Source organism: Neurospora hispaniola, assembly GCF_033458365.1.
Source record: "Neurospora hispaniola strain FGSC 10403 chromosome Unknown B0T23scaffold_6, whole genome shotgun sequence".
Classification (NCBI taxonomy): Eukaryota; Fungi; Ascomycota; class Sordariomycetes; order Sordariales; family Sordariaceae; genus Neurospora; species Neurospora hispaniola.
The window spans coordinates 2,550,384-2,575,988 of NW_026944411.1; the positions used below are offsets into that span (position 1 = coordinate 2,550,384).

Below are 25,605 nucleotides of genomic sequence, written 5' to 3' on the forward strand. Positions count from 1 at the left end.
TGGGATTCCGTCATTCTTCCCATTATGTTGAATTCGCTGGGCGTCCGTCGGCTGTTAGGTTGGAACTGCCCCTGGCAGCCCAATCGCAGGGCACGGACGGGCGGGCAGACGACCCAACCCGGGAATTCGGCCAGGAGGCGCTAACGCGCACTACCACTTACACGGGACGGGACAGCGGACAGTGCTCAAACTCCGTTTCCCGAGAACCAACGTTGGGTTGCATGATGTGCGTTCCTAGGTTAGTTTTTGGATGGACAACAACGACGACGACGACAAGTGGACGGCTGGAGTAACGAGACTTTTTATGAAATGTTGAAGATGAATGGGCGTTCCCACATGTCTTGATTTTTTCTTTCTTTCACAGCCCACTTGAATCTATTCGCATTCAGCAGTCCGGGAACTGAACCTTCCCATCCCCCTCAAGACCATACATAGTATACCTAGGACCCACTCATCAAGCACGCCAGGCGGCCAGACCCTTCTTCCCAAGTGAAGTGGAATCCCTTTTTCTGACAAAACCCCCCCAAGCCACGTCAAGCAGTATCACCATGGGCCGTCCCTGAAAATCCAAAAACACCACTGCACGATCCTCCCTGACTCAGCTTGCTCACAAGATCTATCTCGCTGTCTGTCTCGGTCCTCACAGCCAGCCACACGTGTCGTGTACAACTTTTTGCACTGTTTTCTACCTACACCTCCGCAGGGGGAAAAGTTGTTAGCTCGGTACAGCCAAGCCGCCAGCCAAGCCACTAAAGCACTACAATAAATAAGGGTATTAATACTGGGAAAAGTGGCATTTATTGTCCATCATCTTATCTATCATTTTATCTAATAATCAATAGAATCTCCATTTGCCTCAAATGGCGATGCCTCGAGGAATGGTAGTGACCGTTGCCATGGTGAAAAAAAGGGTGATGAGATGAAATGCTTCCTTTGGCTTCCAAAGTCCTTTTTAGGTACTTTTCTATAGAAACTACCAGAAAGGTTACATCGGGATACTCCGACCACCAAGTCTGCCACCCCCCCGCTGATCTGCAAATTCACTAAGCTAACAACTTTTCCCCCTGCGGAGGTGTACACCTCTGTCGGCATATAATTCGTTAGCGTGGTACCGCCACTCTACAATATTCAGGGCATTGGAGGTGAGCAAAGTGGGCATCTTTTGTAAGGAGAATCAAGCTATTGCCACTACCTCAATTCACCGCGCTAACGTTTTAAATGCCGGAGGAGGTGTAGGTACAGTAGCTGGTAACCTAACTCACCCACCCAGGAATTTGGGTTGTCTGTCTGTGCTGAAGGAAGGATCCGACGCAAGGGTCCATGGACCTACACTACACTATTTCAAAAGGATCCCTTTCTGAGAAGACGTGGGCGGGGGCAAGGCAAGGACGGGCAAGGATTCCCCAATCCAGATAACAAATTCTAGAACGCCGCGGTAACAAAAGGTCCGGACCTGCGTCCGTCCGAGGTTTGAAGGCAGTGTACCTATAATGTAGTGTACGCAGTACACCAGGGATTTATGTCATTCTCCTCCCGCCGCCGAGTAGGTAACCACCACCCTACACTACACTACTTTCTCCATCGGTAAGATACACAGATGGATGGATAACTTGACCGAGCAGCGAGCGGCAAAGCAAGGCACAAAAGACCTTGTGTGTCTTTTTTGTGTGTGTGCAACATGACGGCGATGGCTTGAATGCTTGCTGATGGTGAACATGATCGATCATCATCACCTACCTCTGTTTGATTCTCACCTTACGGTAACTGCTGCCCCTGTGCCGTCCCCACATACATATATATAGTACATACACAACACATGCTCGTGGCGTTTTCACCGTGCCTCGTCCGGGTGATTTTATGGTTCTGGTTCAACCTTTGCCTCAAATGGATTCATTTCCAGGATTTTATACCAACCTAGAAATCATCAAGACAACAACCAAGCTATAGAGGAGGATGGTGTCGAGTGAAGATCTTCTACCACAACCAGTTTTTTCTTGGCGTCATGGCGATCAAGGATAATCAGATCGTGCAATTGCTACCCACACTGAAATCTATGGCACTGTAGTGTAGTGTAATCTTGATATCATTGCGGCGCCACTGCCAACTACCACAGCCTTAAGTTGTCTACCATGGTGATCACATTCGTGCGAACGAGTTTATCATTACGCACTATCTTGATTCTGCGGAATCTAGCTCCGTGTTGTCGTGCGCAATGAGGTTTCGCTCTCTCTTGTTATGCATACCGCGTAGTAAAGTGCACTGATGAAATAATGGGCTCAATGTCCTGGGGCTTGCGGCGCTTGTCATGTGTAGTGTAGTGTAGAGGTATCGACACAGCAAAGTACTTTGTGTCCGATTTACTACTCGGTACACAGTGTATGCCCCGTAGTGACTCACTCAAATGCAAGGTCGTGTCTGAATGGACCCTGAGTGCTGTGCTGTGCTGACTTGCATAGAAGCAGGAATGGTGCGCAATAAGCAGGGTACATTTGGGTTAACGCCGAAGGATGGATGGGCGAATTTATTTGTGAAGGCGGACCCAACCAATTACCGAAGACTGCAGTTATGCAAAATCAGCTCTCAGATTACTACTTCCGAGACGCAGGATTATGAAAACAGCAAGTGATCAAGACTTTGGTAAATCCGAGGTGTTAAACTTCGCTGCTGTATTTGTAGCTGCAGGTACGCAGCATCGTATCTCTACTGAATGCAAAAGTGACTAAACATCTCGCTTATGGAGACACGCAGAAAACAAATCTCGGCGTCCGGTAACTTGAAACCACCGACTTGTTGTGTGACTGTGGGTTTTCCCCCCAACCTGCGTGAGACCCTGGAAAAGGCGAAGACGGCGAGGTAAAAAGACCCCGTTCGGGCTTGCTGACATTGACCATCCTTCAAGGATAAGCAAGGTAAAGTAGCCATGCAATGCATTCAGAACAAAAAAAAGCCAACCAACACCCCCAAACCCAGGTTACCAACCGACCAATACCCGTCCAAAATCCAACACCTGTATAAGCCAAAAAGCCAACGAAGCCCAATCTCTCCCTGAAAATGCGAAGCCAAGCCACACAACCCACCAACGTGCACCATAAACTCCTTGCCGCCAATTGGAATGACTGGTAATGAAAGATAACTCTCTCTCTAGCTCTAGGAGAGAAAGAGAGAGAGAGAAGTGAACAAGGTTTGCTCTTGTGCTGCGGTGCTTGATGAAAAGTCATCACGGCGAGCTACCCCTCCATTTGCTTGTTGTTCCCTTTGTCTGTTGATACGCCTTTTGCAAATGCTGCCTTGCTCCGTATTGCCGAAACCCCTAAGCAAATTGTCCGATCCACCCAATGAACTGTTTTGAAACCCTTGAGTCGCTTGCGTAGCCATTTTTCGTGAACCCCGATTCCATGATGCCATGTACTGACTGTAGTAATGCACCGTAGTGCATGTCCGTGTGTGCGTGTATATGGAGTTGTCGAGTTGATTGTTCTGTACCGGGGCATTTATGCCGGAATAATACCGAATGCATCGATCGCTTACATTCGCAGGTCGGCGTCGTAGCCCGAGTACATCATCGGATCACCCATCCCCATCATGACCTCGGGGTTAGGACACGAAAGGACGTGGGGCTTGATGGTGCCAAAGTTGGACTCGTAAAGGCCCTGGTTCAGCATCTCCATGCTGAGATACGATAGATTATCCGGGGCTGAGAAGTCCATCGAAGTCGGACGGCTGAGCCATGTCGCCGGGAAAGTGGTAGGCGGCACGACGGGAGACTGGCTGGGGAATGAATCAGTAGGGGTAGCTGTGGCGATGTCGAAATCACCGTAGCTGAGGCTTGCGGGCGACATGGTAACGGCAGTGCCGTTGTTGAAGGTCTTGCGGTAGTCTTCAAAGTCCGAGTGGTCGATTTCTGATGAGCTGGCACGGTCGGTTCTACTTGAGTCGCGGTCCTGCTTGATGTTGCTGCTGCTGTTGTTCGCGGCGTTGGCCTTCTGCTGCTCCTCCAACTGTCTAGCGAGCTCGGCGAGACCTGCCTCGTCCTCAGGGAAGATGGAATGCACAGGAAGGTCCATATCGCTGTTGGGTCGGATGCAGCCAAGCTTGGAAGCAATGTTGTGAATGACGGGTTGGCCACGGTCGTTGAGCTCCGGCTCACCAAGGTCCCATTGTTGCCCGTTCCGTACCATGGCATAAAGCTTGTGGACTGTGGCGATGAGAGCAAACTGCGTGTTTTCCAACACCTCAGCGTACCTGTTTGAACATGTTAATCAATGTCTTGAGAAACACCGCTTGTTCTATCACATTCACATACCCTCTGGGCAATTGCTTGTACTCGGTCTTCTTCCTGGTCCCGGCGGTACATACTAGGCCGTCGTCCTTACACCTCTTGCAAGGGAATTCTCCATCACACTGGACGAGACATGTCAGCACAAAGCTGTTGCTCAATCCTCGAAATCTCCCGTATTTACCTTGGTCTTCTTCATTCTACACCTCTCACAGGCCTTCCACACTCTCTTATGCCTCCCATCGCCAACTGAATGGCTGTGGCTCTGGCTGTCTATTGATGGGGACTGAGGGTGTCCATGTGCGCTGGTGCGTTTTGAGCCGCCGCGGTGTACTGGCTTGACAACCTTGGAGTTGGAGTGTGTTCTCTTTGGAGCCTGCGTTTTGAGGTGCTCCTCGTTCGGTGGGGTGGGTAGGCCTTCCATTGTGGATGTGATCAACTGTTGTGAAGAGCAGGAAGATGGGTGAGGTGGTGGAGCTCCTTGTTGGTTAATTATTGGCCGAATAGATGGGTCGTCGAGAGGATGTCAGTGATTTTCTTGGCGTATGTTTAGGTAAGGTAGTGTTAGTCGTCCAACTTGGTGGAGGGGCAACTGCAAGACTTCCAGGCTGAGTTGTAAGTGATAGTAGCTCAGAGAACGAGGGGCTAGCGGTAGATATATAAATGAAAACGAGATTCCAGAAGAAACCAAGGACAAGGGCAAGGTACAATTGGTCTGCAAGTGCGTACTTGAAGAATGGGATGAGCATAAGCCCTGGTCGGGACTGACTCGAGGATTATTAATGGGACACGCTAGGATTATCGAACATCGAGTGGTCAAGACAGCGGCGATGGAGTCTCCGTAAAAGGGATCTAGCGAGGTGGTGCCTACCAGACCGGGGGCTTTGTCCCTACCACCGTGCACAAAACAGTGGGATACTTTCTCTCGGGCTCCAAGCCCTCACAGCGCGGCGCGGGTAGCATCCAAGGCAATTCAACGGTCGGCTCGTTCTTTCGTCCGAGCCTGCGGGTGGGTTTTCGTCCAGGTGTCCTCCAGTTACCCTCCAGTTACCTCTGCTACTCCCCTGACAAGGGAGTACATGCAGCAGGTTGAGGTAGAAATGGGCTTTGCATTTGCTGGCACCCTCATATCATAAAAATATGAAAGTTTGGCTTCCAGAAGGCTTGCACAAGGTGGGCGTTTGCGTCAATGAGCCCTTGCAGTATCGGGGTACATTAACTGAAGATACTATATTCTACCACCTTCAGGCTGTCAGGCGAGCGTCCTGGAGTAACAGTGTCTGGTCCGTTGTTGCTCGCTCTGGATGGAGTCAAGTTTCGATGCGGCGCTCGCTGGTCTTGGCCTGGCTTTGCGGAGGTTTAAACCAATAGTAATACTGGAATTTCTTGCCCTCTCCCTCGTCGAAAGATGTTGCAAAGTATTGCGCTAGTTAACTTTTAAACATTGATCTGTACACCAGGTAGAGGTAGGTATCGATTTACTTTGTACGTACCTGATAGAGGACCCTGTATCAAAGGGACAGTGTGTCGACTGTGTACCTGTAAGCCATCTGCTGGTGGATTCGGCGACCGCTGTACATACGTTGCTGACATTCCCGCCTTGTGGGTATATGCGGAGCACTTTTGGAGCGAACTGCTGCTCTGTACCCTACTTGGATGCGTAGTGTAATGTACCTCGATGTTTAGATGACGAGGGGATGAAATCTCACTCCCATTATGGAAACTGCTCGTAAAATCCCTTGTTCGACGACCCTGTTGGTTCTTATCTGTAGTGTAGTCGAAGATCTCGGTTTTGACCTGGCACTGGAGCTTTTGTGTGCTGCCAACTGGTCCATTGCCTAGAACCGCAACGGATCGATCATGAAGATTGCCGACCAGGGTCAATAGAAACTGATACCTGTTAGGGATGGGAAAGGAGACGGACCTATTGTGTATCGTTCTCGAATGGGACAGACTGATGGTCAGGAAGGGAAGGCATTTGCTTGCGCGGGGTTGGGTATGCTCAGCGTTTTACTTCGATCAACCCTGATCGTGATTTGACAGCCATCATTCAAAATTCTTCGAAGACCAGCCGGTACCCCAACTCTCCAACTCACCAACTCTCATCCGTGCCCACTTGCCGTCACCCGGCCATCTTCGGGTTCTTGTACTTGCGCTTTTGAAATTTTGTTGCCATACCACACGATGGACTTATCCCCAACAAGGAAGATTCCCTCCATTGATGCTGGGTCCTCTCGAAAACCTCCTTTTGCTGTTAAGGCTGCCCGCCGAACAATTGACTGCTTGGAAGCCATTTCTGCTGTCGCACATCGGGGTAGTGTCAATTGTCCAAGGTGCCTGCCCAGCCCCACTGCGGAGACAGGTGGAAGTTAGGAGATACTTCGCACTACAATCGGAGTTCACCATAATCGCCAACATCCGACTATGTACATGTCAAAGCTCATTCGTCAGCCAAGCTTGAATAGCGAGCGCTCACTGATGAAAACTTCAGTGAACAAGTTTTTCGATAGGGCCTAGCCCATCAGTATACGAATCATGGCTCAAGCATAGAGATACTGTTCGTGTTCATTACTCCCCAGTATTCATCGCCTTGCGATTCGATCCGAACACTCTTACAAGTCGATGGTGAAGCAGAGAACTCACCTTCAAACATCTTGTTCCTTTTCTTTTTCTTTCCCTTCGTTCTTGAACCCCTCTGAGCCCCGTCTTGCTGATCACCACAACCTCACTAGGCTGGAACGGGCAATGTCTCTCGCGCTTGCATAAGTGATCTCTGAAGAGGCTACGTAGGAAAGAGCTTGTCGAAAGCTGGATCGTACTGTACCTCAACAGAGTGGGCCACTGGCTAGGTGGATTGATGCAACGTTGTTGGACGAAGAACTGGGGTGCTAGGCAGGGGGCGATAAAATCATCGTCATCACGACTTTGTTCGTCTCGATGATTGTTGAACGCGCTGACAAGCAGGATTGGTACTTCAGAATTCCACGAGACTTCATGAGATCAATACCGGAAGAAGCGTCGTCTTGAAAGATTGGAATGTCTCATACATAGTCATGGAACCCGGTGACATGCTTGTGCTTGTCATGTATCGTCACTGATCAATGTCAACGACATCAACTGAAATGGTGAAGACATGAAACTTATTGCGGGTCGTATTGTCGTGCAACCGACGGTAAGCACGAGTGCAGGATTAATGCCCCAAACAAAGGTAAACAGAGTACTTGGCCGTAAAAAAAAAACCAAAAAAAAAACAAAAAAAAAAAAAAAAAAAAAAAAAAAAAAAAAAAACCGACGTTATCCACACGAACCCCTTAAAATCGAGATCATCGATGTCGATAAGCCCTGGTCGACAACAGGTGGGTGACCCCATTGACAGCTATGAGTGTATCTTGGGGTGATACCGTAGCTAGACTCGAGATAGATCTGGTGATTCGTCTAGGATAAGTGAATGCTGTTCCTAATTGGATCATTGACCGATCACCGCAAGCTTGTTGCTTTTTTCTGTCGAAGGCTTGAGCGATATAGCCGGTAACGCTGGTGTTGCAGAAACAACGGGGTGTTCGCTCGCTGTGTACATGATCGTTTTGTTCGCATGTTTTCATTTAAGAAGAACAAAAATTGTTGTGGACGTTTGGTGTACCCGAACAGACGTACAGGTGGTAGCTGAATTTGATGGTCCAGCGGACGATGTGCCTTATGCCGTACCCAAGGTTAACGTATTCGCCATTCGCAGCAGCTTCTTCTTTGGTCCTGAGTATGTAAGCGGTTATGGCGGCCAACTGTCAACACACCTCGGCCGGAATCGGCACCGAAACGTTCCAGAAGGCTTCTCGAAATTACTCAACTCGAAATGGCGTATACACTAATGAGGATGCTGCTTTGCAGCAGCCAGGAACGGCAAAGGCCGAATAAAGGACTGAGCCGCGCAAGAAACCGCTACTACAACGTACTGTAGACCGACACTGTTTACGCCCGCGCAAGTGTGGGGGGTTCTACCGGAATATAACGGATTGTGACAGCCATCTCCTAGCCAGTCTTGGGTGACAGACACCTCATGACCGCCTGAAATTTACAGGCGCAAGAGACCTGGCTGGTTACTTTGGTTTACCTTCACCTCCCCCCACCTCCAAGTTGTTGTTGCTTCTTTTTTTTTATTGCCCTTCCCAGGGGTTCTTAATATGAGTGAGAGAAAGGCCACTGGTTCTGGATGATGTGGCCTGCGAGGTTGCTTTGTCGTCGGCCTTCGAATCCTCAACTGTTGCCCTTTTCGGATGACTCGACGGGATTCAAAATGTCGCCTCGGGATTGGCTTGCCAGAAGTGTCAGTGCGTGCAATAGGTTCTAGCATTGGGCACCACAGCAACTTCGGCGTCCGAACCCAAAGCCGACCTGGCGGTGACGGGCCCGTGGTCTATGTTTGGCAACCACTCTCTGGTTCATCCTCTTTTTCTGTCAGACCTTGTCACCTCCCTCCCTAATACTCTTGAAGCGAACGTTGCATATGTCTTGGCGCTGATGTCGTTGACTCTGACAATCAATGCCGCCTCGAATCTAACCTTGCCCATATTCGATGTTCAGGGGCTTGTGCTTGTTCATTTGAGGCTGCTGGCGAAGGAAAATTTCTCGTCTGGGCTGAAATGCCGAAGGGCGAGTTCCGCCGAGCGTGTTTGAACAGTGTGGGCCCAGCGGGATGTGTTGCCAGGGCTGAAAATCTGAAAAGCCTCATCGCATGGCCGGTGGAGTCGATCGAGGCCATCGGTGGAGTTTGCCTGTGGCACATTGTCTCGAAACTCGTGCGTTGTATGAGCGCGTGTGGAAAGTCGAACTGGAAACGCTCAGCGTTGAAGCAACAATGTCTGAATCCTAGAACACCCGTTTGATTTGGTCAGTCTTCACCACCATGTGAGTCTCTTCAAAGTGCCTGTTTTCGTAAAGGAAAGTCGTCGACGGCGCTTGGTTGTTGCGCCAAGCATTAACTCGTAGCGTGAAGCTGTTACTTGATGAGCTTGACGTCATCCCGTGTCCTGGTATGTGTACTGTGTAGGAGCTCGCGCTTTGACAGACATCAGATCGCGAAGCCAACTCGGCGCGTTGAACATGATTGTGGTAAGCTGTGGGACACCCGACACGGCCTGGAAACGCTCAACCTTCTGGATGCTGCCCGATCCATTCCGACCGCCCAAAGCTGTGACTGGACTATGCTCAGGGGACCTCAGGGGATCTCAGGGGCCTAGATGATCGATCTCAAACGGCCAGGGGGTAGTGCTGTTGAGTTGTGTTCGCGGTGGCGATGATGTGGACGGCGTTGCCAACAATAGCTCGACGATAAGGCATGTGTGTGGACGATGGTGTCGTGTCATGTCGTGTCTGCCTCAAAGGAGATGTTTCGGGGAAATGGAGAGCGGGCACTAGAAGGGAGCGGAAGCCACTACAGTGATTTGGATCACCGCCCGAGATGGATATGCGTCATGTTGGGTGAGAACGAGGTCGTGGACGCGAGACGAGAAGTGGGCGGAAAGATGAAAGTCAAGCGAGCGAGCAGTGCGAATGTGGAAAAGTGCTACAAGAAGCGCCTTGTTCCAACTGAACTGAGGTGATGACAGGAATGGCTGCTCGTGACTTTCATCTTTGGTCATTGATTTGATTCTCCTCAAGGTTCAGGTGTTTTGAGATTGTTGTGCGTTCCGATTTGGCGTCTCCTTCAAGTTGCCTGCCTCGGCGCCCAACCCGAGCGAGTCCTTCTGCCTGTCCTTGGCCCCACTCGGAAAACAGGGAGTCAATGTGGACCCTTCCAAAAGCTTGTTTTGCAGGCACCTTTGCGGCTGCAACCGGGGAAGCTGCCAAGTGCGCAGGGCTGGCACACAGTGTGCATGATCACGCCTTCCCATCTCAGCTTCAGTTCTCGCCAGACTCCTGCTCCGTCGAGTCCTCATCAAACTGAACTGAACTCGCGATGACCGGGTCTCTGACCAGATTGAAAGCGGCTACCTTTACAAGCAGTGCGGGAGGAAAAAAAAAAATAAAAAAAAAAAAAATAAAAAAAAAAAAGAAAAAAAAAAAAAAAAATTCAAGCCACAATCTTTGAGTCCTCGGCTACCTCTACTATCTTCTGTTCACCGACACCGGCAACAGCTCCAATGATGTTCGCGCCTGCCTTATGGGACTCTGGCTCACCCCCCATTGGCCCAATTCCATTGTGAATGGAGTCAGCTTATCAGTTACCCGAAGAGCGAGCTCGTCGCTGAATCAGGAAAATTGAAGGTATCCTTCCATTTTTCTTACCGTTATCGGCCTGCTCGAGTTTCACCGCTTCACATCGTAGTAGACGACGGCGACGACGTGGACCGACATCCATCTGTCATATTTCGCTGTCTCAAGCGGTCTGGAAGCCTCATCACTTTGACATTCATCTACAAAATCTCCGCGAGCCCTACGAGGCCCTCCTCTTGACTGATACTACACTACACGGTACAGTGTCCGGAGGGGACCCTGGTGGGAGATGATCGCCTTGATCTACAACATCTTACGTTTCGAGGTCGGTGAGGCCGGAGCCAGAGACGGGGTGCTCAACCATGAAGCCTACCTTAGTTTCAAGGGAGCCGGTGAGCAAACCAATGACATGTTGTGCTATAACCGCTTTCTTTTTTAACCATTAGATCTTCCGCTAAAGCACCCGTCAAACAGTCTCGGGGAATTTCTCACATGAAGCAAGCTCCAGTTATCAAGATCAAAGCTCCCATCTGCCAAGCCAAGCTTACCATATGTCTTGGTTTTTGAGTTCCTTCTTGCCTCTATTCCGTACTGTGGGGTGTCCGGTACAGTGACCTACCCCCGTCCCCTTTCCCACTTCCCCCGGCATCCCCAGATCCGGGGTGCCGGGACGGGTCTTTGCTTAGCATACGGTGAGCTAATATAGAAACATTGCAGTGAACAATCATTGACTAGGCGTGCATCGACAACCTCCTGCCCGATTTCCATCTCGCCATGTTGCATCCAGCACTGGCTTGATCTTCGGATAGATCTAGTCAACATGTTGGCTTCCGATCCTCGATATCTCACACGCACACAACCACCGCATGAACCATCCCCGGAACCCGGACGACCCGGAATGTTCGGTTCATCACGAGCGGTTCACCGGTCATGGCGTGCGAGCTAATGTGTTCCATGTATCAGTTTCCTACTGCAAACATTCACTAACCTTCTATGTAGCAGTATACGATGATCATTCATGCTACACATTACTTGTTCGCCATTCTCGTACGTTGCCCATGGTTCCAGAACTTTACTTCACATTTCAGCTCTAGCAGGATCTTCCACAATGATCATTGTCAGCATGTGACCTTCTTCAAGGTATAAAGTTATCATGCTCCCTGACACCAAAGGGGTCAGCATACTTCTATACATTTGGCAGACAGTAAAAACTCATCACGATACACCTTACCCACGGCAAAGGTCAATCCTGTAAGCAAAAAGTCTGTGTGTAAGTATTTTGATTCTCCTACGTCTACCAGCCTACAATTGTTACCTATCTGCATTTCCACGTTCTAGTTTTGGCGTCTGGAACATGGAAGATCTCACCCCAAGTCAACTATAAATTGGACTGTTGATCTATAACCCAACCTTGCGAAGCTGAGCAAGTTGAGAACTATCTTTCCTTGCGTGTCCTCGATCAGTTATTGGTCAACTCTTTTGCAACCTCAACCAACAACCCACGTGGTGTTGAAAAGGCTGTTGGTCATGCGAAATAAAGGTCTATGACTAGTACCGCGGACTATATGTTTCTTGTAGGCACTCCATCATGGCGGCATGCATCATGGAACAACATCAAGATCGTGGATCTGAGGATCCTGCAGTACGCTATTCTCACAATATGAAGAAAAATGCTGCAAATCATTCAACGTGGCTATCATTCAATTAAGGTTCTGTGCCATCGGTCCTGTGAATACGCTGTGTCTTCGCAGAGGTGAAGCGACTCGAGTCACGATCAACGCCCATGTTCACCGACTCGTTCGCTCTCCACCATAAACCGACACTATCCCCACTGTGAACTTACAGCACGTCTTATAACAATTCTTCTTTCCAAGATTTTTCCCGTGCTCAAAAAGCACCGTGTTATGATCTTGTCCATCCAAGAGACCAAGAAAGTGCAAGAACGACTCGTACCATGACCAATCAAAAATTAGGAAGGAAGCAAAACAGTGGCGTCACTGCCTTTGATTACTTCCACTGCCGCCGCTTCCAAGTTCGCTAGGGTGATGTACCACACTAGGTTTCAAGCATCACTACCTAAAAAACATCAAGGGAAGGTTCGCATCCCCGAATGTTTGATATCAGCAGTTACGACGTAACCGACTTGCAGCCAGGTTAAAGAGAAATGCGGTGCTCACATGTAACTACCTCTACAGTATTTGACCCTCTCCTCGCCGTCGCGACTTCCCACTGTTGCATACCGCGGATCACGGCACCGGAGCCTGACTCGACCCAGCCTCCACCGAATCAATATTGGAAACGGATATAGGTAGGTATCGGCATTGCCGAGGATGGGGTATAGAGACACTTCATCTCACCAGCACAGCAAAGGTCAAGACTGTCCACAACACAGAAGTAGGGGCGATGCCTAACATCCTTACCTCGTCCAGGGCAAAATTAACGGAATCCGCAACCGGGCCAGATCACTGAAACCATGACATCGCCATAAACACCAAGGCGGGCTTCCATTCCTCTCATTACCTTTTTATGTATATGTATATATGTTGCCTTTTTTCAGGCAACAGCCGATACTCGCATCCTATTACCCTACCCACAATGATTCCCATCTCATTACCCTCCAGTCCATCCCATGATCCAGTTCGGTCACCCAGCATAACCAAATCCTACAGATTTAAACACCGTCCCGCTTTCGCTCGGCGATGATCTTCGCGAGCTCTCATGACTAACGAGATTACCACCGTCCACTTCACGGTTGATTCCGAAAAAAAAAAAAGTTCCGCGGTTTTGGACAAAACCCACGGCAGATTCCCCCCCTCTCCCCACATGTCCCGAAAAAAGGACTCCAATGTTGTGCGTGAGTCGTGTAAGTCCCATTCCGTCCATCCGGATGTTCTTGGCGGCAGGCAGCGGTGTCAGGTTTCCCTCCTTTTTTTTTTCGGTAGGTCAGTATGTACCTACCTCTACCTACCTCGGTAAGTAAGCTCGTCCAGGACAGAAATAAACGTCGGTGGAATTCAGAGAGCATGTTATTGCTAAATGGACAAATTGACAAAACGCATTCCAGCGAGTTTTTTGTAGAGCTACGAACACAGCTTCATTAGGGACCATGTAATGACTATGGAATGGCCATGAGGACGAATGAAAAGGAAAAAAAAAAAAAAGAGAGAGAGAGAGAAAAAGAACCGTAGAAGCAGGGTTTTCGTAAAAGTCCTCGACATTACGGCCGACTGGTGCTTCTTGTTTGAGTTTGAGGAAGGCCACTATGAGGGGGGGATTCTTCATGATACGGTGACGGCAATCGAGTCAGTTAAGTCCTGGGAGGGGTGAAGCCAAGAAAATAGGGGCGGTGGTGTTGGGAAGAAATAAAACAATAACGCATACGACGTTATGTTGTTGTCGTTGTTGTAGTTGTTCATGTTTTTGTTGATCATGGCCATCATGACGACTGGTGACAAGGGATCATGATGGGATGGGTGAAGGCATGCAAGTCGAGCAGAAAAAACAGGTTCTGAGTCAGTTATGCTTTATCGAGAGGAGATTTACATGTACAAGTGTAGATCTGCAGATGCCATGGAAAAAGCGTGAACATTAGCATGGCCAAGAGTATCAAGTACCTCTATGCTCTAGATTCACAAGTGTATACAGCAAGAGACATTCAAAGAAGTCAAATACCGAATCACAATTTGGACGAAGGAACCTCAGAGTAACAAATCCGAAATGGCCTAGCCATATGATTTAAATTAACTATTATTTTACATTGGGTGATGCCGGGTGAAATGACAGATTATATCCACCACGGGTGTGCTTATGTACGACACTTTATGTCTTCATCACCAAAATCCAAAAAAAGACAATCCCTTTGCTCTTCCCAACACGACCTAACAAATGAAATCCGGCTGATATGCCCAAGTAGAGACCAGTGGTTGTAAATCCACTCGCTCGTCCAACACGCCCCGATGGCAAAAATGCATACATGTGATTAATGCTCTTCTTCTTCTTCTTCTTCGTGGTGGATCGTAAGAATGATACCTTTGTCCTGTCTTTCGTTTTACATGTTCGTATTATACACGCTTCTTTTCATTCCAAGCCTAGACTTAAGCCTCTAAGAGAGCTTAGAGAGCAAGAGCGCCGAGGACGACAGCAACGGCAAGGCCGAGACCAGCGCTGACACGGCCGCTTCCAGCAACGACAATAGGAGGGCTGATGACGCTCGAAGTGGGACGGACAAAACCGCCAGTGCCGACAGCAGTGCCGATGGGAACAGAGGGGGCGCTGGTGACGGCAGGAGCGCTGTTGACGGGAGCAGCGGTGCTGGTGCTGACGCCAACGGCACCAGTCTCGGTAGCGGTAGCAGAAACGACAGGGACCGCCTCAGTCTCAGTGACGAGAGGGATGCCGGTGGGAGCAGGGACAATGGCAACATCATCAGTAGTGCTCGTGAAGTGAATCTGGGGCACGGTCATGGTAGTGTCGACGATGACGGTGGTGCTGGAGCTGGCAATGGTCGAGCCGGCCTCGTTGGTGCAGGGAACAACGGTGGTAAGGTTGACAGTGATGGTGGTGAGAACGGGAACAACAGAGGTAGGGGCAGCAGTAGTGGTGACATAGGTGGGAACGCCGGTAGCGATGCCAGGGTTGGTGTTGACATAGGGAGCGCAGATACCCTGGAAGAAGGTGATGGCATCAGAGATGATCGAGTTAGACTCGCCGTGGGCGTAGATGCACTCGTAGACGTTCTTGACGAAGAGGGCGTTGGGGCAGAAGCAGGCAGCATCGGAGTTGTCAGTGCAGCCAGTCTCGAACAGGAAGGTGTTCAAGCACGAAGGGACGACACCAGGGCAAGGAAGGGGCTTAACCGGGGCGGTAGAGACAGGAGCAGCGCTGGAAGTGGTGTCGACGGCGGCAGCAGAAGAGCTAGCGACGCTGCCGGCGGAGGTAGGGACAACGACACCGGTGCTGCTCTCAACGGCAGAAGAGACGACAGCAGAGGAGGCGACAGCAGACGACTGGACAGCAGCGGCGGAAGAGGTGGAGCCGGCGGGAGCGGAGATGATATCACCGATGGAGGTGGAGATAACAATTTCACTGGGACCCTCAGAGCTGGCGACAGGGGCAGCAGAAGAGATGGCCGAGATCACAGTGGTGCGAGTCTCGGTGACAGGGCAGACGGTGGTGGAGGTGGCAATGGTGACCACAGTGGTGGTAACGTGGTTGGCAGGGCAGTTGGTCACAGTAGGAGCGCAGCTGGTGATGGTCTGAATCTCAGTGATAAAGACGGTGGAGGTGCTGTCGAAGCTGGTGACGATGGTGCTGGTGACGGGAGGAGCAGACACAACCTCGCTGATGGGGGCGCTCTCACTGGGCTTGGCAGGGCTGGACTCAACAGGGACGCTAGGAGCGCTGGTGATCTCGGCGGGAGCAGTGCTGGTCTGGCTTCCAGGAACGCTCTCAGCAGGAGCGCTGGAAGAAGCGACGGGAGCAGCAGAAGTGCTGGTAATCTCGGCGGGAACGGTGGGGACGCTGGCGGTGGCGGCAGCAGAGGTGGTAGAGGCAGCCTTGGTAGTCTTGGTCTTGGGAGGGACGGTGCTCTGCTTGGTGCTGCAGTCGAAAGAGATGGTGCTGACGATGACACTGCAGCTAGGCTTGGGCTTCTCGGGCTGAGGAGGGTAGACAATGGTCACGTTGGTAGCACCACCGCACTGCTTGTTCACGACGTTGGTGCCGCTCTTTGAGCACCGATTACGGTGCTTGCAAGTAGATCCATCGGGCATCCCATAGTGGAACTCCAGATCGCAGTCGAACTCGGGCGTAATGTGGATAGAGCCCAGCGAGAACTCGCCGCCCGCACTGAACGAAGGGGCCTTGCTGTGGTCAGAGCCGCAGACACCGCTGATACCCCCAAAGGTACGCTTTCCAAAGCGACCACCAAAGCCAGCACCCGCGACCCAGCCGTTGAAGTTGAAGTCCATGTACTGAGAGAAGGGGCCAGTGGAGAGATCATCGAAAATGAAGCCAGTCTTTTGCTGCTCGGTACACTTGTTGTCGGTGTTCTGAGGGCAAGTGAATGGCGGGGCGTTGTGCCAGGGGAACTATGAAAAAACACATGTTAGTTTTGGGCGGTTGAAAACATAGTGGGAGATATAGACTTACAGTGGCGGCCGCGCTGGCAGCGAAGGCCAAGAGAGAAGCAGAATACTTCATAGTGACGACTTTCTAAGTCTGAGAAAAAAGAGATGTGATTTCGGCAAAAGGGACTAGTCTTCCTGGGTGTGTTCGAGTCGGCGTTCTCGTTGTTAATCTGGTAAAAGGTAGTGTGGTACGTGATTCAATCAACGAATGGTGGTGATAACCTGTCAAGGTGAACACAAACAATAAGATTAAGAGAGGGGATGGAGCAAAGAAGCGAATGGCTTTGACTCCCGAGAAGGACTGAGGAGTGATAACAAGAGAGAGAAGAGAGGGAAAACAACAAGATGATGGAAGAAAAGCTCTTGTGGAATGCAACCAAGAGAGATGGTCTGGCAAAGAGAGGGAAGCCTCGCTCTCATATAGCAACTCGAGATACTTGGATGGATGGGTTGATGAAAGCATTGACTGGAAAGGGGAGCCAGGCCCATTCAGGTCAACGGGGTGCTGAGCTTTCCCGTTACATTGGAGAGTGTAACCATTCCGAGAAGTCATATTGATGTTCCATGCTCATACTCTACGAGAGCCGCCAGTCACAGGTGGCTGCCAAGAAAAAAGATCAAACTGCCCACATGGGTATGGACTGTAGGTCTGAGGACCAGACAAAGAGGGCAACATTTTGCCTGCGGACGATACGACTTGCGGTGCCATGGCGGACGTCGGCAGTCGAGTGGCTCAGTGTTGAGCGGTTGTGAGGTGAGTTGCAAAATGAGAAGAGGAGTCGACGAGTGGTTCGGAAGTCGTGAGGGTTAGACGTGTGTGCCAGGGTTTGCATGGGGCTTGCAAGGGTGTGTGCATGCTGTCGCGCGGCTCCGTCGTCCATTGTCGAAACATTGACCAACAGGGGTTCTCCAACAGTCTCACCACCCCTGGTTAGTCCTCTTTTGGCTAGGCTAGGGGTTTGCATGGGTTGCAATTACCCCCCTCCGTCCACATGTCCAATCGCTTGTTAGCGCGCTGCTCTTTCCATGTCTGTTTTTGTTGTTTGGTTATTGGCATGAAAGAATTACCTGACAAACTCCAAAAAACAGGAAAGAAGAGATACTTCACTTCAAGATGGCTACCTCAACCAGCGAGAGCAATATCGGCACTTGACTGTGCCTTTGACAGATTTCTTCTACAGTGTCTCGCCTATCAAATGTCAGACCGTCCGGCTGTGGTAAAGTTCTTGATATTGTTCTCATCTCAGGCGATTCTTAGCTTGCTACCCCTCTGTGCCAGAGACCAGCATGGCCCAATCTCACCTTTGGCAATTTTTGACATCTTGGTCAGATTTGAGATTAACGTCTGTGTCCCAGCGTCCAGCATGTACGTCATCCCCACGAGCTCTAGTGTACACCATTATAACAGCCAACTGCTTGAGCCATCTCCAGGATGGTACACCTGAAGCGAGGTAGCATTGGATCTTAAAACAAAAACACCTGCTCAGCCACGCCGCATACGCTACTGCAGGTACTAGCAGAATGAAGGATGGAGGGGCAGTAATGCCCCCACAGCCAATTGTTGATGTTCTCGCCGATTGCCTCTCGATCAGGACGATTTTCACTTCACGGACTTCTTTTTCGGCCAAGAAGAGCAGCAAAAGTGGAGGGAGCCCTATGCCTGTCTCCCCAGGATTCGGATGTTCTAAGCGAAAAGCAAGAGACTAGTATAGACAGCGGTGCATCTCACCACATCCCGATCTCGGCAGCACTCTCTATCCCCGGTTGAGTTCGCTTCCTCGCGTTGATGGCGACCCCGCCTTGGACCCAAGCTCTTTTGCCGAATTAATCACCGGCATCGGTTGATGTTCCCTGATCTAGCATCCGACCCTGGCCACGTTGTCTATAGTGGCCGCTTTGAACTTCTTGGGATCTGATAGTCTTGTCACTATCAATGGACTCTACCATGCTGAAGGCAACCTCGTCATTTCATATGGTCCGAGTTACCGGCCAACAATCTCCTCCTTGGTCCATCTATGGCCAGATTTTTATCCTGTTCGGAAAATACATCGCTGAGGGGGCGAGATGTCAAAATACCACCGACCGAATGGAACCCGATTGTGGCTTGGTGATGCTGAAACATGAAACTAACTTTCACCAAGAGTTTCCCATCGGCCCCCTTGACTGGCAGCAAAGACGCCAAGGAGAAGTGTTGCTCTGTAGCCAATGGTCAAGCACCAAGGTCAAGCGCCCACGTTATTCGGCGGCTTCAAACAGTGTCATCTCGGGCGCTTCGATTCTAGATTTCGACGGCCATTTTCTTTCGTTGATGAGATCATATTTCACGCCGGTCTTTTTTTTTTGAAGAAGTGGAAATGAAGACGAGCTGCCCTGAACAAGAAGTTGAAAGCTTTTTCTTTGATGATTGTTGTTCAACAAAAGAACTTGGCTTGAACCTACCTCCAAAATAGTGGAGCGTAATATTGCACAGCGCACGGATAACGTCCGAGCGAACAATCATTCCAGCTTAGATAAGACATCAACAACAAGCAGCCTAGACTCCAGTCACCTTGGGCTTGCACTCTGTGAGCTGAGCTGCTGAGCTGCCCATGATGTGTGCTTCCGGATTGCGGGCGACCATCACTTTGGCCCCGTATGCTGTGTGATCACGACGGGAGGATGCAATTTCCCGAAATATGTGTTTTGACGGCGAGTCGCCCGCTTTCCTCTGCTCTGCTGTCTCTCCCGCTCGGATAAGATTCTTCTGTCAACGCCTCGTTGTCTCACCTGGAACGCCAAAGCGACGCCGGCGACAGTGGCTCGGTAGCTGTCGATGAGCCTGCTCCACACTTCAGCAGCTGTCGTTGATCAAGTGTCATCATCTTCAAAGTTCACGCGGTGCGACCTATCGACACTTTTTGCCATTTTTAGCATGCGGCTAAAGACAAAGACACCAAGTGCTTCTAGACCTCAGCACGGGATTGACTAACGTGGACATCTGCCTCTCGGTCATGCCAAGTTGTCGAGATTTGATGTTATTCACAGTCAAAACCTGCGATGAGGTTGACATATCGAAACGACACCGCACTAACACTAACAGCCATGCGATGGCATGTGGGCAACTTGCTGATCGCTCCAGTTTTACGTACATAGCTCAGTTTTAGGGCCCAGAATCCGTAATCAGCAACCCTTCAGCGGGTCTTAAGCACTGATCGACAGGTACGATTGCCTCTTGCATGATGCCCTGAGCTTCCAGTTCACTCCACTCGTTGATTTACAGATCTGACGCTCCCCACACCCGTCGGCATCCTGTTCATCCTTTTGAGCCTCAATCCAGAAACAACGGCAAACTTTCCGGGTCCTTATCTAATTACTGTACTTTATGCAAACACAGCTCCCGGCAGTCTGGGCACTTAGTAGATTCTTTGGATACGAGAAAAAGGCTTGTTGACGGCGACACTCAATGCAACTCATTACCCCTCCATTTTCATCTCGGGCCCTCGGCAATGGTCGCTTCTCCTGAGCTACGCATCTTCACAAAGCAACCCAAGCCGGACAAACCCCCCCCCCTGCCCATGGAACCCTGGTGCACCCCATGTTCATCCATTCTGCACGTTTCCCGAGAGGGACTAGAAATTCAACACCATCCTCAAAATGGTCGACTCTCAGACCTCCAAACTCCAACCTTCTCTTCGGCAGACGGTGGCTGAGCTTTTGGGCGGTTTCAGAACTGTCTATGGCTTCGCTCATCACATCCGCACATGTTTTGCCAAGATAAGCTTTTGGTCTACTGAGAATCTCGTGGCATTCAGCTTCCTGCGCATTGGTTTTCCGGTCTGTCGGTAGTCATCGAGTCCTTGCTTCCCTGCTCTCCCTCAGACGACATCCGATTTGGAATCTCAACAGTCTAAACTCACTCAGAACCAGACAGTTCTCGACTCCTCGAGTGTTCAGCCATTCCTGGACCTTTGATGTAAATTTTGCATCCCTTGCACTTCACGACCTTCACGCCCATCTCATACTTCTCACTGAATCGGATTCTGTTCAGCCATTCAGCCACTCGTCGCAACTCTTCTCAAGACCAATTACTGGAAGCTCTTCTTTCCCGCCATAGGTCTCGAGACGGCTTATAGGAACAAACAAACTTTTTTCGAACCGGCCAGACTCCCAAGTCAAATGCGCACATGATGGTGAGGCATGAACGGCAGATCTCCAGAGGAGTCGTTTCAAAGGCCCCTTGTTTCAGATGTGCTCCACATCTAAACCAGTCTTTTTCCATGTTTATAGAGGTAACTTTCAGCCGCTTTCCGAAATCGAGCCCCTCACCGGAATTTGGGCCGTCGTCTCTTCGCGGGGCCGGGCAAATTCCCGTGTGCTAGCTGTCATAGTGACCGGAACATTTGACACCGAATGCGGCCACGGACATCGACGGAGCCGAGGGTAGACCCCTCTGGATCCACACTCACAATGTCTACCCAACATTTTCGCAAGACTGACCGTTTTTGGAGAAACAGTGATAAAATGCTTCGCCAAGACACTTTGAGTTATCTCCCGAAGGAAATTTTTGTTGATTGATTACGTCTGTATCCTGTTGCTCAGCGGGCAAATAGGTAGATATTTTCACCCAGCTATCACAGAGAGCGTCCTCATTTACATTGCAGATGAACCATACGTTCTCTCTCTTCAGCTCCAAAAGGCTTGATGAGAGATCGCGACGCTGAGATGTCCCAGCTTTCCAACCCACGTCACTTCGTCTTTCTGGCAGTGTACTACTGGTCACTGACTGGTTCTAGTTTATCAAATGGTAGTTGCCACAATCCATTGCCCTCGCGTCGGCTTCACATAACTCGCACGAGCGGCAGAGTACTACGTACAGCTGTACCGGCCTGAAAGATTCTCTTCTTTCTATTATTTCATCCCCTAAGGGGCGATGTTGAATGCGGCTCCCTTCCCCACCTACAAACGCAGTACATAGTATAGATCCTTCGGACCCCAATCACTTCGGTCACTTTGAGCTGGGCTTGAGGAAGATGTCGGTGTCTGCCAATAATTGTGCGGCGGCGGCTGCGGCAGCAGTGAAGGCGGCGAAGTGACAGCGGTAGATTGACGGCGAGCAGCCGCGGGGCAACGTTCAATAGCAGAGTGACAGAGTCAACTTTTCCGTTGCTCCGAGGGGCCGAGCAAAAAGCCCATATAGAGTGGGAAGTGGTACAAAACCGAAGATGCTTTCTAAAGCTACTGGAGGTGCTGAATACCAAGATTGGTTAGTACTCTCATACTCGTTTCTGCAGTCGCCTCAAGCACTTGAATTGTGGGTTTGAGTCGTGGAGTATACACATTTCAATAACGATGCCCGAGTTCTTGCAATTGAAAAGTGAGTTAGGGCAGATAAAACGAAGGATATGCACAGCATGAACTCCAATCACTCGAGTCCAGATCATCAAAGCTGCATAGTCACGAAAAGCTTGTCGACATTCCTCGTTCTCGGATTTTCAGGAATGTTGGCCAGCAGCATTACTTGTTTCCTCACCAATTGTTCCAGCCCAATCAGGATGCCAGTCAAGGACATTCTGTCAACCTGAATCGAGAGTCAGGAGTTAGCAAGCCTCAATGAAAGGAGTGCATATACGGTGATCCAATCGGATCCTCACTTTGGTTGTCATGTTTGTTGTTGGTTGGGTAAGAAACCTCCTCGATTTCCATCTCATGCTGGCAAGGTGAACCAACAATCACCGTTATGTCGGTCCGCTCTATCTTGTCTGGCTCTGAGTTCAAAACCCTAGAACTCTCATCACGACGCCTCATGGTTTCGCACATGCAACTTGAACTACGCTAAGGTCTGGACGGAAAAGAGTTGTTTGTACCCCGGCCTCTGAGGAATGCGTGCATTCTTTCAAATTCAAGAACTGCACGGTTACATGACTGTTCCTACCCCGGAATAGATCGCTTGTTTCTTTCTTCTTGCCCCCTCGCATAAAAAAACTCCTTCTCTTTCTTTTCCTTTCCCTGCCAGGGTGTCATCCCTTCCCTCCTTCCCCTCCACCCCCCTTTTACCAGTGACGCCTTCCCTACCTACCTACCTACCCTTTCACCACCCCTCCCCCGACTCCTCCAGTTTCCTCTCGTTTCCCTTTCCCTTCCCTTCCCCACCTTCCTTCCCGACAATCCCCGTAGACAATTCCCCGAAAACCGACGCTCCGAGTCCAGACCCACTATCGCCATCATCATCAGATTGCTCCGGTCCGGGTCTGAGATAAATGTCCTCATTCAATGCTTGAAGACGGGGCGTGCGTCTTAAGCGGGGCGTGTTTTGACCAGCGTGGTTTGAGGGGCTCGGGTTCGGGCTGGAGTTGGTGGTGGTCAGCACGAGCTGGTTGAGACCGAGCTGTGTAATGTTGCTCGTAGTTCTTCTCCCACCACCACCACCACCACCTGTCTCGCCTGCCTCTGTTGCTCGTGATGATGACGATGATTTTCTCCATGCTGATTGAATGGACTGAGAAGGAGTGGAGATGGTGAAGTTTTCCCATGATTGGATTGAGTGTGTCGTGGCGGGGTTTGCTGCGGGAGTAGTGCTCGGAGCGATGCTGGGAGAAGAAAATTGGATTGGAGCAACACTGGGGGTAACTTGTGAGGTAGTGGAAGTTTGTTCTTGCCCGCCCCGGGAGGGGGTGCGAAGGGCTTGCGATGGATTTGAGGTTGTAAGCTTCCCCAAGCTGTCCGTGGCGTTGACAGCACCGGCCAGACAGAAGGGCGTAGCTGTATTCAGTGGTCGAACTGTTGCTTGAATGGTTGACGGACTCGCCATTTTGCCTTCTTCTTTTGGCTCCTGTATCTCACGGAGACGGGCTAAATTACTCCTCGTCAGTCGTATGAAACCCGTCAAAGGCATGCTAAAATTAATGGCTGATTGTCCCCCCGGCGAGAGGTTCGTCTCCTTCTCAACGACTGGAGACTGGCCAGCGGCTGTGATTCCGGAGGCTGAGCCGGAAGATGGCTTGGATGATGTCTCCTTGGACGGTCGGGACTTGGTGAATTGCGAGGAGCGCTCCTCGAGGATCTCTGAAAGCTCGTGGTAGTCGTAGATATATAGGTCTTCAACGCTGAAGGCGGAAGACTCGGGCTGGAGGCCGTCGGTTATGTTAGCCGTGTCATTCTGTTCGGCAACGATGTTTTCGTTGACATGAAATCTCTCGTGTTCGTCCTTGTCATGTTCTCCTTGGACCACGTGAGTGAGATCGGTCTCCCCGCTGTGGCTACGGGAAAGGTTAGATTGGTACTCGGAAGTAGAGGCAGCGAGTCTTGTCAGGACGTTATGATACGACGCGACCAGCGCCCTGTGGGTGATTTGGCTGGCTTCGTCTGCCTCTGCCTCCGTAGCGGCATCATGCTGAGAACCAGTTCCAGACTGCACATCCCTCCGCTCACCATCTTTCTCTTCCTCTGCCTGCTCCTCCTTTTCCCACTCCTTCTCCCTCTCCTCAAGCTCCCCTCGCCACTCCCTCTTCTTCCTCCCCTCCTCAGCCCACATAATCGTCTTCCACCTAATATCCTCCAACTTCTGAATTCCGTCTCCCACATCCTCCCCTGTAAACGGCACGAGTCTTCCCAACATGATAATCTCCCCTCTTGCCAACTTCGGGTCCTCCACGTACTCCGTCCCCCCGTCAAAGATGATCTTCCCAGGCACACACTCCGCATCCACCGGCTCGCTCCAACCACGGACATTCTTGTACTTCTAGTACTTGAGAATGACCTGGTCGTCGCGAGTGTCGGACTCGGAGGGCGCAAACCCGGCGCTGCGGTAGTAAGCCTGGCAGCGACAACAAAAGCCGAAGCGAGTTTCGGTGAAGTAGGGATGTGGAGGCCGGCAGGAGACCGGTTGGGTTGCAGGGAAAATAAGGCGAGTGAGGCGTGAGCACAAATAGATGCTGGAGGCAAGGGCGGCGCCGGTGTCGCTGCCGCTTGGGGTTGAAGGTCCTGAGGCCTCGAGATCATTGGAGATCTCGCGCTGTCGCTGGCAGAGACGAATGCCAGAGGATTGGTGGCCGCAGACGGTGTAGAGCTTGCGCTTTTCGAGACACATTGGGATGTGAGTGAACTGGTGATGAATTGTTGGTTGAAGGTGCGTAGTGTAGCAGTTGGTGGACTCGGCGAGTGTCAAAAGCGTGAAGCTCTAGAGTTTGGTGAAGGAGGAAACGAATCGGAAGAACTATAAATCCTGAGGAGTCAACTTTATACAGTCGTTCGAGCGAGAGTGTAACCGGTGAGCCATCATCAGCCGTTTGTTATTGTGTGATGAAAGGCACGGGGTTCAGTGAATGGGACGATACGAAGACAAGTCTTCAATCGTACATCCGACCGAGATTTAATCCCCTGCTCCAGATACTTCATCAGTTGCATTCTTGAGAAATTGATACCCCAGTGATTTCGGATAAGTCCTGCTCAGGCCAGGAAACGTGCTTCTAGCCATCGTGATACATCAGATACACTTCAATAAAGTAAATTCGCAAAAACAAGAGCGAACCCAATAACGGCGAGAACCCGACACTCACGCTTTGTAAAATATGGCTATATCTATTGATCGGAACCTTGACAGGAAGATATCTTCCAGTTTTCTAGACCTAAGGGGCTTTTCTCGAAATATATTAGCGACACAAGTTCAATGCCAACAGAGCAGACGTTCGGTTAAATGAAAATAGGTAATCTTCGACCTGTTGATGTTTTGTTCGTCGCAATATTTCGAGGAAAACAAACTATGACGGTAATGTTTAGCTTACATCAGATAGTTTAAGGCCAGGAAGATTTCGCATTGTTTTTAGTTTCATGCTTGTCGTTGTAGGAGTAGCCTTGCAAGGGCGAAATATAGACTTGATGTTCATTTTTGCTTCAATGATGATTAAGACCATCTCCAATGCCCTACTTCTTACCCTGAGACACGTTTGGGCTGGGTACCCATCTTATATATGAGCCGAAATCAGCCCAAAATAGCATGGCTTGCTCACCTGTTCC

The 25,605-nt window shown here is 50.4% G+C and overlaps 4 protein-coding genes across 4 annotated transcripts; all 4 read right to left on the reverse strand.

Annotated features, from left to right (window-relative positions):
• Nucleotides 1-2,808: 2,808 nt before the first annotated feature.
• B0T23DRAFT_199502 (uncharacterized protein) lies at nucleotides 2,809-3,371 on the reverse strand. Its single transcript, XM_062833355.1, has one exon. The coding sequence runs from the start codon at nucleotides 3,216-3,218 to the stop codon at nucleotides 2,895-2,897; it is 324 nt and encodes a 107-aa protein (XP_062691053.1). The 5' UTR covers nucleotides 3,219-3,371; the 3' UTR covers nucleotides 2,809-2,894.
• Nucleotides 3,372-3,524: 153 nt separating this feature from the next.
• On the reverse strand, nucleotides 3,525-4,700 carry B0T23DRAFT_321568 (uncharacterized protein; the record flags this gene model as incomplete). The annotated part of the gene is made up of 3 exons (XM_062835244.1): nucleotides 3,525-4,242; nucleotides 4,304-4,401; nucleotides 4,461-4,700. The coding sequence occupies 3 exons, from the start codon at nucleotides 4,698-4,700 to the stop codon at nucleotides 3,525-3,527; spliced, it is 1,056 nt and encodes a 351-aa protein (XP_062691054.1).
• Nucleotides 4,701-14,506: 9,806 nt separating this feature from the next.
• On the reverse strand, nucleotides 14,507-16,775 carry B0T23DRAFT_199554 (uncharacterized protein). The gene is made up of 2 exons (XM_062833356.1): nucleotides 16,637-16,775; nucleotides 14,507-16,575 (listed from the first exon to the last, which is right to left on the reverse strand). Exons 1-2 carry the CDS (start codon nucleotides 16,685-16,687, stop codon nucleotides 14,599-14,601), a joined length of 2,028 nt encoding a protein of 675 aa, XP_062691055.1. The 5' UTR covers nucleotides 16,688-16,775; the 3' UTR covers nucleotides 14,507-14,598.
• Nucleotides 16,776-22,681: 5,906 nt separating this feature from the next.
• B0T23DRAFT_362852 (uncharacterized protein) lies at nucleotides 22,682-24,679 on the reverse strand (the record flags this gene model as incomplete). The annotated part of the gene is made up of 2 exons (XM_062836313.1): nucleotides 22,682-24,175; nucleotides 24,350-24,679. 2 exons carry the CDS (start codon nucleotides 24,677-24,679, stop codon nucleotides 22,682-22,684), a joined length of 1,824 nt encoding a protein of 607 aa, XP_062691056.1.
• Between the last annotated feature and the right edge of the window lie 926 nt (nucleotides 24,680-25,605).

Coding starts and splice junctions, on each gene's coding strand:
- B0T23DRAFT_199502 (XM_062833355.1), bottom strand. CDS start 3,218: ATGACTTTTCATCAAGCACCGCAGCACAAGAGCAAACCTTGTTCACTT.
- B0T23DRAFT_199554 (XM_062833356.1), bottom strand. CDS start 16,687: ATGAAGTATTCTGCTTCTCTCTTGGCCTTCGCTGCCAGCGCGGCCGCC. Junction 16,576..16,636: donor CTGCCAGCGCGGCCGCCACT/GTAAGTCTATAT, acceptor GTTTTTTCATAG/TTCCCCTGGCACAACGCCCC.